At 41.1% G+C, this 14,506-nt stretch overlaps 1 protein-coding gene across 2 annotated transcripts; it reads right to left on the reverse strand.

Annotated features, from left to right (window-relative positions):
• Positions 1 to 1,500: 1,500 nt before the first annotated feature.
• On the reverse strand, positions 1,501 to 13,031 carry LOC133168542 (neuronal migration protein doublecortin-like). 2 transcript variants are annotated; one of them, XM_061300157.1, is made up of 7 exons: positions 12,790 to 13,031; positions 10,954 to 12,291; positions 10,284 to 10,627; positions 5,798 to 5,900; positions 4,582 to 4,671; positions 3,368 to 3,465; positions 1,501 to 3,280 (listed from the first exon to the last, which is right to left on the reverse strand). In XM_061300157.1, the coding sequence occupies exons 2-7, from the start codon at positions 11,315 to 11,317 to the stop codon at positions 3,224 to 3,226; spliced, it is 1,056 nt and encodes a 351-aa protein (XP_061156141.1). In that variant the 5' UTR covers positions 11,318 to 12,291; positions 12,790 to 13,031; the 3' UTR covers positions 1,501 to 3,223. The 2 variants fall into 2 exon arrangements, with proteins under 2 accessions (XP_061156141.1, XP_061156139.1); XM_061300155.1 differs by having other exon boundaries at positions 10,954 to 11,379; positions 12,790 to 13,015.
• Between the last annotated feature and the right edge of the window lie 1,475 nt (positions 13,032 to 14,506).

Genomic DNA, 14,506 nt, shown 5'->3' on the forward strand with positions numbered 1-14,506 from the left:
AAGTCAAGTTCGTGAAAAAAAAAAAAAAAAAAGATTCACATGCCCTTTGGCGATATGTTTTTCATATTTACTTCACTTTTCCACATTTTCTTCAGCATTCCAGAACACATTTACCAAATTTTCAAATCAGTAACTGGGAGCTGCCGCCTGATTATTAATAAAATAATTTAACTGATAGTTGAATAATTGTGGCAACTAACAATTGTTGTTGCAATTATTAAACTTAAGTTAAAACTTGCTTTGTCCCACACTGATAAGAATAATAATTATGCTTCCGGTATTACTTTATCATCTTTCCCAAAAACTAAATGAAGAAATGATCCAAGAGCAATCTTGCACCAGTGAATGCCTCCCAAGTGATTAAAACAGGCCGGGTCAAATATGTGCCCCGCAACGTCACAGCCATTTCAGCCAATATTTGTGAAACATGAAACAATTTGTCTTCGTTGTTTCCAGCACTAGGCGGGGTCACCTTTGTCTTAACCCAGGTCGAATGTGCAATAAAATGCTGTTTAGCTTTTAAAGCACACGAATGCCACAAGGTTACTAGCGTGACGTTTTATGTCATGTGCTAAAAATGTATTAACATATTTTTAAATAGAGGGCAACGCCCGATAAGAATGTTTACCATCTTTAATTGATTTTGGGCAGTGTGACAACTGTTAAAAAAAATCTATGCTTAGATAAACTTTGTTTATCTTTATATTAAGCCACTAATTATCCCCAAATTCACAATAACAGTACACGACAGTCAGCAGATGGCAGCAGATTCCAATTTACAATAGCTATACCTTAATAACAGTGAAAAACTTTGAAATACTTACTGCGCTGTATTATAACGATCTAAAAAAAATGAACACCTGACGTGTTATTCTCCTATATCCTCCAATTTCAAAGGGTGGAACAAAAGTTCTGTATTTTCCCCTACTTCAATAATGAATGTGACATTGGCCCCTTTGAAGTTATGCTCGCCTTTTACACTACTTCTTCTGTTGATGTCTATGGGAGAACGCGCACGTTGTATCGCCACATTTGACGGGAGGACTTTGTTTTGTGCAGTCATAGTCAGGTTTTGTATTTGAGACAATATTAAACGCAAGCAAGACGCGATCCTGTTGTACGTCATCATTCCCGATTGCTGAAACACTAGCGGTTACCCTTAAATCCGGTGGCCTAAAATAAACGAATAAATGAATAAAGGTCATTCATGTGATCTTCGTGAGGTGCACAATAAATGACCTCATTTTCACACATCTTGTGATAACTTAGTGCCAAAGAACAAAATTGATACTAATTGAATTTCATTAATTTATTTATGAAAGTGCTCTGCTGCCATCTTGTGGAATCCTGGTACCAAGCAACTGTGAGAGTGGGGGAGTTTTGTTTAGACAAAAGTAGAGCTTAGTAAGAGTTTACGTGGCAGATGATAGGAGTACATGAATGGAAGGACATCACTGTAAATGTAATAAATGATGACAGGTGATGTACTTGTACAATTGTTTTATTTGCAAAATGATGCCGGCTATTACATTGAATGAAGCACTGAAACAATCCACTGTTTGACATTGCAAAATACCACAAAAAAAGGTCATTTATGTCATGAGAAAAGGCATAGGTGGAATATAAAAGACTACGGGATACACCATAATAAAGTGTCTAAGTCTACAAAACAAGCATTGTTGGTAAGCCTCATTTGACAAAGTGGTTAAAAAGTAGCAAGCAAGCTTCTTGTTTTGATCAAAAACAAGGCACCAATGTTGATGATGACTAAACCCCACACGAACATTTGTTTGTTTTATATTCTAAGGGAGCGGGGGGGGGGGGGGGGGGGTTCTCATCGATGTCGTCGACAAACAGCATGAACATTTCATCATTACTCCTAAAATCCAAATGCATAGATGTTAATTGAAAAACGGAGGCTATACAAGTAGCACTTAGTTTTTTGGGGGTAAATTGTGGTCCCGCCATGCAGACATTCAAAGTGCCTGGAGCTGGTTGTGCTTCAGTGTCATCCAATTGAATCAAGAGTCTCGGGCTTGATTGCCAGCAAAACCTGAGATAACTCTTAGGAAACAAAATCATATACTTTTTATTAAAAAAAAGAGCCGCACAAGGCGACTTAAAAAAGGTCATAGCTCACAAGTTGAATGTAGAGAAAAATCCAAGACACGTACCATTCTTATAAATTAATAAACTTTATCAAATATTAAAAGCAATATTATGTTAGAGCCTTGGGAGGAACATGTTTGCATCACCAGATGTTCCTCCAGAAATGTTAATAGAAGCTAAGTCTTTTTTTCCTAAATAAATCCTGCAACACTTTGGCTTTGTGACCTTTACGTATTTATCCATGACTTATCAAAATGTTACCAAAACACTGCCGTATACTGATTGGCCTAATTTAACAAGATGAACTTTGGTTAATCTTATGCACCGTTAGGTCCTTCAAATCAGCTTTTTTTTTTTTTTTTTGCACCTAAAGCTTTAAAATAATTCACCAGTATCATGCAAAGCAATATGTACAAGATGGAGGGTATATGATGTAACCAGGTATAGCTTGCAAATGTATATATGGAGCCATTAAACAAAACAAAAAAATTGCTTGAGGAATGTGTGGAATGTTTTTCCGCAATGTTTTCATAGTTATTGCAATTATTGATTAAGAAAGATTCCTTTTCAGAAGATCTTTCCACACATTGCTACCTCAGGAGTTCTTTTACTTTGACTACAGCCAGAAAAAGTTGAACAAATGTTAAGATGACTTTATGGAAGCACAGCAATGGTGACCGGAATACCAGGAAAGGTTATGAGAACTATGAACAGTATTTACAGCAGGTTCAAAACACGGGGCTCACCCCCCTCCCCAAAAAGACTAGCTTTAGCACCCTAAGAAAAGAAAAAATAGGCATACAAAAGTCAGATTTGAGACCCTGAAATCACTCAATTTGCTGCTGGGAAATTTGTGATTGGAGTGTAGTGTGCAAAAAAAAAAAAAGTAAAATTTCTAAACAGTGGCAGTGAAATTTGTTAGAACATTTGTGTTATTGTGAGATGAATATTTTGTGGTAAAAACTGATAAATTAGAAAAACAAGAGTGGGTGTTTTTGTGCTCTCAAGCAGTAAAGAGAATTCTAGTTGACACCTAAGTGGGTCTCCTCGGCCACAAGCTGGCACTCTAGAAAAGCTGGAAAGCCTCACAGGTTTACAAAAAAGGTTTCAGAGTCTACATGGATTCCCCAACAGAATCATCATCATCCAGAGATAAGGGCAGGTAGAGATCCTGTAAACACACAGATCATGTTCAGATGATGCATTGAAGGATTTAAAAAAAATAACTAAAAAAAACAGCAAGAGTGTGTTTTGGTACCTTCTGTTTGTTACCGGGTGCAGGGCTGGTCGGGGTGGAGGTGGGAGAGTGCTTGGAGATGGGGGTGGAAATCTGGCTGCTGGAGCCTGTTCCGTTGACTGAGAGGACAACATAGTAGTATGAAACTTAGAGAAACAACTGTTTCTGTGTTAGATACTCTACGTTTCCTGTGTGTGATATCAACAAGTATGCATGCGAGTGTGAGCTGTGGTAGACAGCAGCTCCTGGCTGAGTGTAGTCGTATTTGAGTTTTGATATTCTCCCAAGATAATGCATCCCCGAGAGCAGCTAATTTAAATTTGGGGGTAATAAAATTATTGATTCTCATTTTGACAAGACGCATGGGATCTGTTTAAAATTGTACACTTTTATTGTAAATACAGCATTTTTGTGTTTTGACAAAATGGCGGCGCAATGTAATTTTGTTTCATTAAAGAGCGACGCCAAAGGAAAAGCAAACATGACACGAGCAAGCATCAAAAGGATTGCTTCATTTTACATCGCATCAAAAATGATGGATGGTTTTCTTCCGATCTCTAATTTACATTCCGCTTAAAGTCGAAAGTCATTTGTTTGGTTCTCATTTTGTCACATTGTTGGATTCCATCCACTAGCGTATTAGTGTTTACATTCGAAAGCAGCGCAAGAGTTTGTAAAGTGGGTTAACGGAGCTTTTTGTCTACAAGAGATAAAAAGACTTGAGCAGACCGTCAGCCAGGTGGTCAGTGAGTGTTTTAAACAATTCTTGGACAAAGATTCATTGTTGCGCTTCATTTAAAATCGCTCAGTCAGACTAAGTGTAGCATTATAAGAAGGCCACCCAAAAGCCACAATACTTAACACGTTAGTACATAAAATTCCCCAAGCATTAGAAACCACATCTTGGTTTGGATTTTGTAGCATGTAATAACATTCCATGGAAAACCCAAATCACTGAATTATTTCATTTAGTGCAGGAAAACAGGCATCTGCTGTACAAATACAAAATACTGCTGAACAGCTATTGTGTGCACGGCTTCCTCAATCAATACCGATCAATAAAACAATCAAGTCCGTTAAATAAGATTGAAGGATTGTGCCTCCACCCCCACTACTAGGCTACATGCATCAGCTGCCTTTGTTTGATTTTTTTATTAGCTAGACCTTTATGATTTATCTGCTATTCTGATGTTCATGCATTCTAATTTGTGAAGGTGAAGAAATAAGAAGCTTACTTGATTCAGCAGGGGACTTGCAGCGCATGACGGATCCAGGACTCTTAATGAAACTACGATGAGCTTTCTGATTCTTCATCACTCGGCATTCTGCAAAGGTAGACCATCAGCACTTTTTGAAAAATGAATTTTACAACAATTAGCAGACTTGCTGCCATGAGGTTTTTTTTTTTTTTTTATCTGAGTGAATGATAGTGTTACTATTCATGTCTGACAAATATGTTGCCACACAGATTAAGGCTGAATTTCATCAGTTATTTAAGCATTTTTCGACATCATAATCTTGAATTGTTAAATGTTTTGGGCTAGTGAAGCAGAAAATACAAATCACATGATTTGTAGTCATCCATCTTTCTACTTAGCTGCTTGGAAACCAAATAAATCTCAAATTGACCTTGGATGCATGTGATGTGCAGCAATAGAAATACAGCTTCTTGTGTATTTTTGTTAAGTGGAAAATGTGGTGACTTGGATATTGCCCAAGGCCACAGACCTCATTTACGGTTGCCGGGTAAGCTCTTGTTGCGGGACGAATAAAATCAAGTTGATCCATCTAACCCTCATCATTGATTGCTTTTCTTAACTTTTTGTCGTAACATGCAAATAAAGCGTGATAAAATGGAATTCTAATATTAGGGCAAGCAAAGAGGCTGAAAAAGGCAACTTGGTCCAATTATGCATACACTGCATTATATTGCAAGGCGGTAGACAAAGAAGTGATAGGCACACCTTCAAAAGTAGCTCGCATTAGAATGTGTTAATATTCAGAGCAAGTTGGTTTAAAAAAAGAAAGAACAAAGGCTTTATGGGCGTACAGAGACTCACTAAGAGGATTGCTTTAACATTTCTCGGCAGTATCAGTAGCGACACATCAACTGGCCTAAACCTGTCACCGGGCAGATTAACGCTCCTTTTTCTACCTTTTTCTCATTCCCGCTGCTGCTTGCAGATAACGGGCTCCCTTTCTGCCTCCTCATTGGCCTCCCTCTGACTGCTTCCCTCAACAATCATTGAGCACCACAGGCAATATTAAGCTTATTTAGTCGCAGTGGCGGTGACAAAAAAACAAACTGCTCTTGTCTGGGGATATTTTTGGATAGGTATGCACTACTGCTGCCATGAAAAGAAATAATTACAGATTTAGCATCCTTATTGCTGTGAAGGAAGCTTTTTTTTCCAATTTTACTGTTCTTGTATTGTAAAATAATAACCGTACCATTCTCATCCAGGGAGAAGTCATCCTGGGCGTAGCGATGTTTCTCAGGTCCACATGCAATGAAGACATCATCGTCCGCAAAGAAATCTTGAAGGCAAGTAACCTATGAGATCATAGGATAGATAACGTGAGCAGGAATTACAGTACATAATCAACTAGCATAAAGAGAAAGAGTACGTGCATCTCTCCAAAATTGATTTTATAGTATATAAAATATGAAACTATTTATATTTGCAAAGGACGCAATGCTGAGAGCATGAGTGTGATTCATTTGAATTAGTACTTTCTTTCCCATAGTTAAGAACTTAACTACAGCAAAACATTTTAAATCTATATTTACAAATGATATCCATATATTTTATTTTAGCCCTAAAAATAAGCTAATATGCTATCAAGCAGCTTCCAGGGTGCAGTGTTTGTCTGAAGATGTGACATGATAAATGCCACTGCGGCATCACATTTGGGGACTGTGGCAATGAATCATGGCACATTTCATGATACACATCTAAACTATGAGCTGCAGATAATTTGGGAAGATCCCACCAACCCACCCACCCAAGCAGCTGTCCTGGCCAACAAGTGCGTGCTGGTGACTTTCTGGCATGGCATCCAACAGCTGTACCCTCCCCTCTCAAAGGCCCTTAGTGCACATCGTGCCCCCCTGCCAACTAGATTAAAGGCAGGATGATCCACTGATGCACAGAGATGGTGCTTTGACTCTCAGGATTAAATGCTAATTAACTAGCCAGAGCAATTTCTGAATGTGTATGCTGTTTTTACTGTGAACGTTAGCAATAGGATTAGATGCATGTTACTTTCATTACTGCAGTGTGGCAAGAAGAGATGGAAGCTTCAAGGAGACACTCATTCCGACCCCCTAGAGGAGGAGAAATGGGCTGAAACGGGCCCGAAGGGGAGAGGCTCGACTGTTTTAATAGCTTTAAGGACTGAGCTGATTAAAGCGATAACGTAAATAACTCTCAGCAGGACTATGTGTGCAAAATGTGACAGCGAGGGGTAGGATCACTCATCTGTCCAAACGATCCTCTCAACAATTAACATTAAATGTTATTAGATAGCAAAGTGAGCTTAAAACTGTTGTCAAAGGTAGCTCCAGGGGGAACTCAAAGTGTCTACAAACTCATAAATAACCTGCATAAGAACAACAGTGAATCCTTCTGAGCAAAGCACTCAGACTAATCTCATTGCCGCCAGGGATCATACAAGTTTCAAATACAGTTGCTCTTTACAAGTTGTACTAAAAAATATATTTGGATGATACACTCAATGTGCATTGGCCGAGCAGCTGTCTACAGCTTCGCTTGCTCTTGAAATGTCAAGAGTCGCTTTGGAAAGCCATCTTGGAAAATATTTGGAGCAAATATAGCACATCCGCCAGACTAAAGTGTGGAACTGAGACGTGGCGCCATTACAGCAACACTGACAGCAGAGCTCAGTTATTCAAGATAAATTATATTGTGTCTATTTGGAAGAATGTGTGCATGCATTGGAAAACTAGGGACTCCTTTGAGATCCCCCTTAAAGGCCCTCCCTCAAACCCCCTCCACTCTCCATGCCACCCAGCCCATCCCCTAATCTCTGCTTGACCAGCTGTCAAGAACACATGACCTCCCGAAAACTCTTAACAACTAAATTATTCAGAGTGACCAGTGGTCAAGAGAAGAGAGTTTGGGTTGAACTAACATCATCAATTTCCAGTATTCACTAGCAACTTCTGTCCGTGGAACCTTGCTGCATCAGCACGTTCCCATCAGTGCTCATTTGAAGCACAGATGAGCAATTCTGGCAGAGATATATCTGCACAGTCATGGGGGCCAGCTGGTGTCTGATCTGTTCAGCCCCCCCCACCACCACCAACACCCTCCCTTCCTTCCCCATCCTGGAGGAAGCCAGCATCACATTTGTCTGACGGATGTTGTCCAGAGCATCATTAAAACGTGATTCCTTCTCTTCCCCCTAGGTCATGTTCACTGGTTGATGCTGTTAAGAGGGAGACACGCCCCTTCAACAACCTCTGAGAAAGTCAAGGGTTGAGGCAACGTCTTCGTGTGACTGAATGAAACTGGCAAAGGAGAGCCAGGTAAGCCCCAATGAAGATGACAAAAGGCCCACTCAGCATATCCTGTCCTTTGTCAAAAACCGAATCCATCACGGCAGAGCTTATCGCCATGACAACAGCTTCTGCAGTGTGTCCAAGAGCGAGCAGACAATTCTTCCCCTCAGCAAATGTGTTTAGTCTTTAAGATGCCATAAACACATGTCTGCATCCATCTCCCATGCTAAAAAACCCTCCCTGAAATTAGGGTACTGTGCACCTTAAAGAGATTTCCAAAATAGCATATGGCACTTATTAAATGAAAGCTTCCCCTCGATTCATTTAATACAAACCAGATGCAAACCAGACATTGCAAATTTAATACAAAAGGTCTGGAGCCGGTTAGATAAAGACTGATTTTGTGTTAAATTTGTTAAACACATTCGAAGGCAATGGGAACAATTAACACTCCCACCGCCCTTGTCAGGGGGGAGAAAGAAAAAAAAAAAAAAAAGAATAAAACGATTACAACTGGCTCAAAAGGATGGAAAATTACTGCTCTCAATGCATCGACCCCACCCTTTTGGACTCGTGTAAAAAGCAGCAGCGAATGAGGGGAAATAGGAGTGATTTTCGGACGGAAGGGTCCTTAATGTGTGTACTACATTTTGAAAAAAAACAAAATCAATACTCTCATTTAAAAAAAAAAGAAAAAAAAAAAAAAAAAAAAAAGCCTAGAGTCTGACAGGGGGAAAAAAAAAAAAAAAAAAAAAATCATCCTCTTACATGAAAGACCAGTAATCAATCACATCCCGTAATGGAATGCAAATATTATAACCAACATTGATAAGAAACTTTCACACCCACTAGACTGCGGGATGTAGTATCCGGCAGACCGGTCGACACCAGCTGGGCTCTCTTTGTGCCTGGGATGTGGTTTCCTAGCAACCAAACCTAGCAGCTATCGCTATGCAATGGTAAGAGGAGGAGGAGGAGGAGCGGCGCAAAGTCAGGGAGGGGCAGGCACTGCATCAATAACGTTTCTACCAGATCACCGCCAACGCAGTAGCGTCGTTATAGTCTATCAATGTTTTGTGCGGCCATTTTTAAACATTTCTGCCATTTGACGTTACAAAAATCAATTATATTGATAAACAATTGATTGTAGTTATGATGATGCTTTATTGTAATTAGGATACGTGACCTCTGGTGGTAAGATAAATTCTAATGGCAATGTTTCCTATTTTATGACTGCAGTATTTAAACATTTGGCATGTCGGTTCTGTAACACCTTGCGGCTAACTGATGGCACACCAGGGAGAGGAGAATGCATTCAAATCAATTCAATTTCTAAATTTATCACGAGACAGCTTCTCCCCTCCAGCAAGGTCTTACCAGACAGGGAAAAAAAATGGATGGGTTCGGTTACTGGTTTGGTTAGAGTAACTGATGTCCTCCCATTAAGACCAAAAGGTAGCAAGTACTTTCACAGCGCTGTAATTCATCCTAAGTGGTTTCATTGGGCTTGACCATCAAAGTGAAAGGTTGAGTACAGAGTATTGCAACATGCCATTTACCAGCAGGTCAGTGAAAATGGGGACGCAAGGCACACAATGACCTTCATTGTCTTAAGTCAGTGTTCACCCGCCTTGCAGTTCAGGTCATCAGTGTCCTTTGTTGTGAATTTTTTTTAGGTCATGGTGCTTCTGAGAACCTTTTAAGTTCTGCCTTTCACCCAGTATGTTTTACAAAGAACCAAACCCTGTATTGTAGTGAGAGAATTGTCCCATATTGTGGTTATTTGTGTTTCAAGAGCTTCAGAGAGTTCTGAGAGAGTTAGATTTTGTGATGTGGTTTTCACTCATGGCCTTGCATGATTTAGTTTCATATTACAAACTGAGAATGTACACTCATTTACTTTGAGTCATTTCACATGCTCAGATAAGTTATTAGTCGTCTGGAATTGCATAACCAACCAAATCAAGATTTAAGGAGTTCACAAAGAGAACAAGGGAATATTTATTGCACAGATATAGTAAGTCATTGAATAAAATGTGGAAACAAGTGGTATGATTTGCAACGCTTGGACCAGCTGCTCAGTAGATTTTGCAGTTAAGTATCTTTTTAAATCTTTGTTTTTTTTATCTTGGCATAAAAAAACACTTGGAATTGGTTATTTCACAATAAAATCCAACTATTTGTAATTCAAAGGTTTATCCGGTAGTAACAATACAGTTTGTTAACCCATCAATGACATTTTGCATTATTTGTTAGCATTAGGTTAGCTGACTTTTGCAAGACCGCTATGAGTTTACTGAAAATGTGTCTTTTTGAAATAGTGTTCACCATCTACAAACTCCCAGTTTTTTTTTAGATTCCAAGGAGCACAGACAGTTGTGTGATGATGAGGTGGGCGGGGCAATGACATACCTGTTTGCCATCCAGTGTGAAGATCCTTTTGACCACCCCGCTTTCCAGCTTGATGGCTTCCGTGATGTCTGTGAGCACTTGCTCAAAAGAGTGCGCCGTCTTCTTGTTGAGCAGGATGCGCACGGCCTTGCGCGGTTTGACGCCGCTGCGCATCACCGTCACCAGCTTGGGTCGGACAAAGTCTTTGCTTTGCTCTCTGGGCTCGGTGGCGGCACGAGCCGCCAACGACTGAATGCTCTTCTGGCTGGCCGAGGCCTTCACATTCACAGACCAGTTGGGGTTGACGTTCTTTGTGTAGTCGACCTTCTTGAAAGCGTTCTCTGAAGCGCAAACGTAGCTCTCCCCTGGGATGGCAGCAAATAAAAATATTAGGTTAGTGTTACACCACATTGTGGACACCAGAGACTCCCAGTGGTGTCCTAATGCCTCAAACATAGCAAATTCAATCAAATAAAACGTCTCAAGGGGAGTTGCAAACTGTCTTTTAGTCTAAAGAGATCACTTCCGAGAGACAAAACTAAAAACTACAAGAGACACATTGACTTTGAAGCAAAATACCTGCAGTCGGTGGCGGTGCTAGAGGGGGGGCACTGACCCTCTTCAGATGAGTTGATTTGATAGATTCTTTAAGACTGAGTTGATAACATAGAATGTTGCAAAATAAGCGTACCTTCTTCTAGTTCATCCAGTGCTGTGATCCTAGTGGTGCCATCAATAGTGAAGATAAAGCGGACGCCTTGAGGCAAGTTGATATGGTCGGCCAGCGAGCGCGTCAAATCGACCAGTAGAGCGTCGAAGGTGCGAAATCTGTCATTGGCCACAGCATACACGATGCCCTTGAAGTAGCGGTCTCCGTTGCGGTAGAAGCGCACCTTCTTGGCCTTCTTCTCATTGGACAGTGCTTGCAGTGTGCGCGTGCGGTAGAAGCTGCAGTGGGCGCTGTGGGTCGGGCTTGGGAGTCCGTTCAAGCGGCCATTTCGCGGGCTCCGGGACGCCTTGTCTCGCTCGTCAAAGTGTGCAAAGTCGAGCTCCATGGTGACCAAGAGTTGGGGTACTATTGATACGATTGAGGCGAGGGGGACCAGCTACACCGAGTCTAAAAATACAGGGAAGAAAGTTCCAATGAATTTCAATGAGGTCGAATGCTGCCTGCCACTTCAGGCAATATGCAAATGATTGTCCATGAAACAATCACCAAGCTGTGCTTTGGAATGAACAGTCCTGAGACTGGAGGACCCTGCCTCTTTTTCAAACATTTGCATACCCACACCTCACCTGCACCCCATTCAGGTCCCCCTCCACTTTCATCGACAAGTACGCCGACTGGCATAAATTCAAGCAAAACTGATGCACTTGTTTCCACAATAGGGTAAGGACACAAAGTGAACATAAAACAGTTGCTCACATTTTTAAACAGCTAACACACTTCAAGGAAGATTTAATTCAAGATTTTAAAAGTCCCTCTGTTAATCCCAAAGGTGTTTCTGAGGTTAGATGCTAATTCAACCAAAGTCAGCCAACCAAGATTTACATACCTGGTTTGGCCTTTCCTAAACCAATACCACAAAGTTGGAACCATAGAATTGTCCAAAATGAATTTAATAATTTAATATATTTTGGTATGTCCCAACACTTTTGTCCAATGACTTTATGAACATACCAAAGAAATAATATGGTCAACCAAAGCATCCCTTCAAAAAGCCAATCAATCATCAAGGCAAGTTTAAACCTAAAAGGAGGAGATTTCTGATTTTTTTGTACGAGCTAAATATCTCAACAGTGCAAGATATAAAAGCCTTCAGCCTGCAATGATGACCGCAGTAATATCATGCATTCTTTCAAATGAAGTCTCAGTTTTATGAGGGGCGCGGTGACAGGGGTGTGACCAGTGGTGGTCCTCGGCTGACAAAGAGCAGGTTCCAAGCCCATCTGCTGCTCCAAAAATGCCCCTTTCCCCTTCAGAGCACTAACTGGAAGGACAGGCCATTGTCTGCGTACAAGCCGGCTCCTGCAGTTTAGGGTGACATCACCAACCATAATGCATGCTGCTATGGACACTTAAGTCCTAAAAGTATTTTTTTTCTCTCTCATTCATATTAACATTTTTAGAAAATTACCATCAATGTTGAGAGTATAATTTAGTGTAGAGTGATAAAATTGTTAAGATTGGACAGAAAAGGCATGCATTTGACATTTAAGGCTGGTTTCTGACGGGTGACTTTAGAAAACCAAAATGTGACACTGACTCCACATAAAATATCAATAGATTTTTTTTGTCTTACAAGAGAACACAAAAGCGGTGAATTTCTATTAATGACACCGCATTTCTTTAGAGGGGACTGGCACATGGCGCTGACGCTAGCTTTTCTTTCTTTCGCATGCGCAAGTCATAAGAAACAACTCTCCCATGCATGCAGAACTTGGAAAATAACTCAAATATTCTCTATTAGTCTAAAAATTAAATTATATTTCCTGCATCAGTAATCCCACCTTGAAGTGGACTCACCTGCGTGGCTGCTTGTGCCAGTGAAAGGAGCGTGTGCAGAAGTGGGCGAGGAGAGGTGCGAGTAAAGGAGCGTGTCAGTGCGCGCGCACGCGTGTGTGTCAATGCTGCAGGAAAAACTCCACGCTGCTTCTCTGCTCCCCTTTGTCTGCCAGCCGCTGCCTGCCTGCCTCACAAGAGCAGCCGCCGGGTCCTAAAGCCAACGATTCCCGGACACGCCCACTATGGTCAGTTTATTGGTGCCAGGAAAAAGTGGGTCACTTATTAGACGTTTTGAATTTGTACTGCGACTTCAAAAAGTCAGAAAGGCTTCACAAAACAAGTAAAATAAAAAAAGACAACAAATACATCCCTCAGTAGCGAAGGTTTGCATCCTCGCCTCTTGTGTCTGTGGCCTTTCAACAAGGGATCGGAGTTGTGCTGTGAATGGACATGAGTAATTTGCATGCTTGACTGCTGCTCATATTAATAACTAAGGCATGTTTTTTTTACAAAAAGCTTGTCAAATAGAGGGCAAGGTGAGCCAGAGGACTCACTACCACATGATACTCCCAACAGGCCGACAATATCCGAGGATAAAACCCTACTATCCAAACAATGTGAAGAAAAGGATCTCCTTTGTTGTTGTGAACTTTGATGAACAGAAATGACGTCTTCCATTCCTCTAAAGTAGGCCACAGTGCAAATGTCTAATGTTTCTTTTGAGCAAACTGTCCTGGTGAACCTTTTTTGATCGTTCACCTCATCTTAGGGGTAGTGAAGTGCATCCATTTTAAAGCACAACATATGCAGTCCAGTATATTTTATCATTCCTCTTCCTCGCCTAGCCTGGCCAACTTTGCAAGTCAGCTGTTGCCAGAGTGTGGCGCCTCTCCTTTGCATGTCACACATAGCTCTAATGCGGTGTGATCGACTCGCGCAGCGCTGCCATGCCCCGCCCGACTGCCTGTAGTGTGACAGAGGGGGCCGGTAACACGCTGTCAATACAAGGCAAGATGGAGGGGTTGGGGCAGCTGGGGGAGCAGCAGATTTGGATTTTCCGCTCTCAGCTGGATGCCTTGTTGTGAGCAGTTCCTCAGGACACATGTAAACATGGAGGATACAGGATCCAAATTTCTCATTTCCTGCTCCTACCGTGAAATTAGCATTAAAATACTAAAGTGGGAACATGACGCCTGACTTGGAGCTCCCAAAAAAAGTGAGCTGCTTATCTCAAAAGACTTAAGTTGAAATGCATTTAAATTTATGCTACATTGAATAGGATAAAAGTATATATATATATATATATATATTGGGGGTGTAACGATTCATCGATACACATCGATTAATCGATATAATGCTCTCCGATTTATTGGCATCGATGCTAAACATAAACATCGATTTATATCGCCGTGTTTGACCTCGGACATTAGACGCGACTTAATTTTGAAATCCAGTTCATTGTTGCTTGCTTCCTCTTTCCGGGAGCAGTGAGCGGCGTGTTGTGTTGTGAGCAGAGCAGGCACGTGAAAGGGGAGCCGACAACTACGCGGCTCCTGGGCTTGTACTATGGTTAGTGTCCAAGAAGACGAGGATATTCGCTCCCCTTTGGGCTTCAAGTCATTCGTTTGGAAGCACTTTGGATTCCAAAGAAAAGATGGCTCAACGGACAAGACACGAGCAGTTTGTAAATCCTGCCATGCGGTGATCAAATATTCAGGGAGCACAAATCTCGCCGCAC

Source organism: Syngnathus typhle, linkage group LG15, assembly GCF_033458585.1.
Source record: "Syngnathus typhle isolate RoL2023-S1 ecotype Sweden linkage group LG15, RoL_Styp_1.0, whole genome shotgun sequence".
Classification (NCBI taxonomy): domain Eukaryota; kingdom Metazoa; phylum Chordata; class Actinopteri; order Syngnathiformes; family Syngnathidae; genus Syngnathus; species Syngnathus typhle.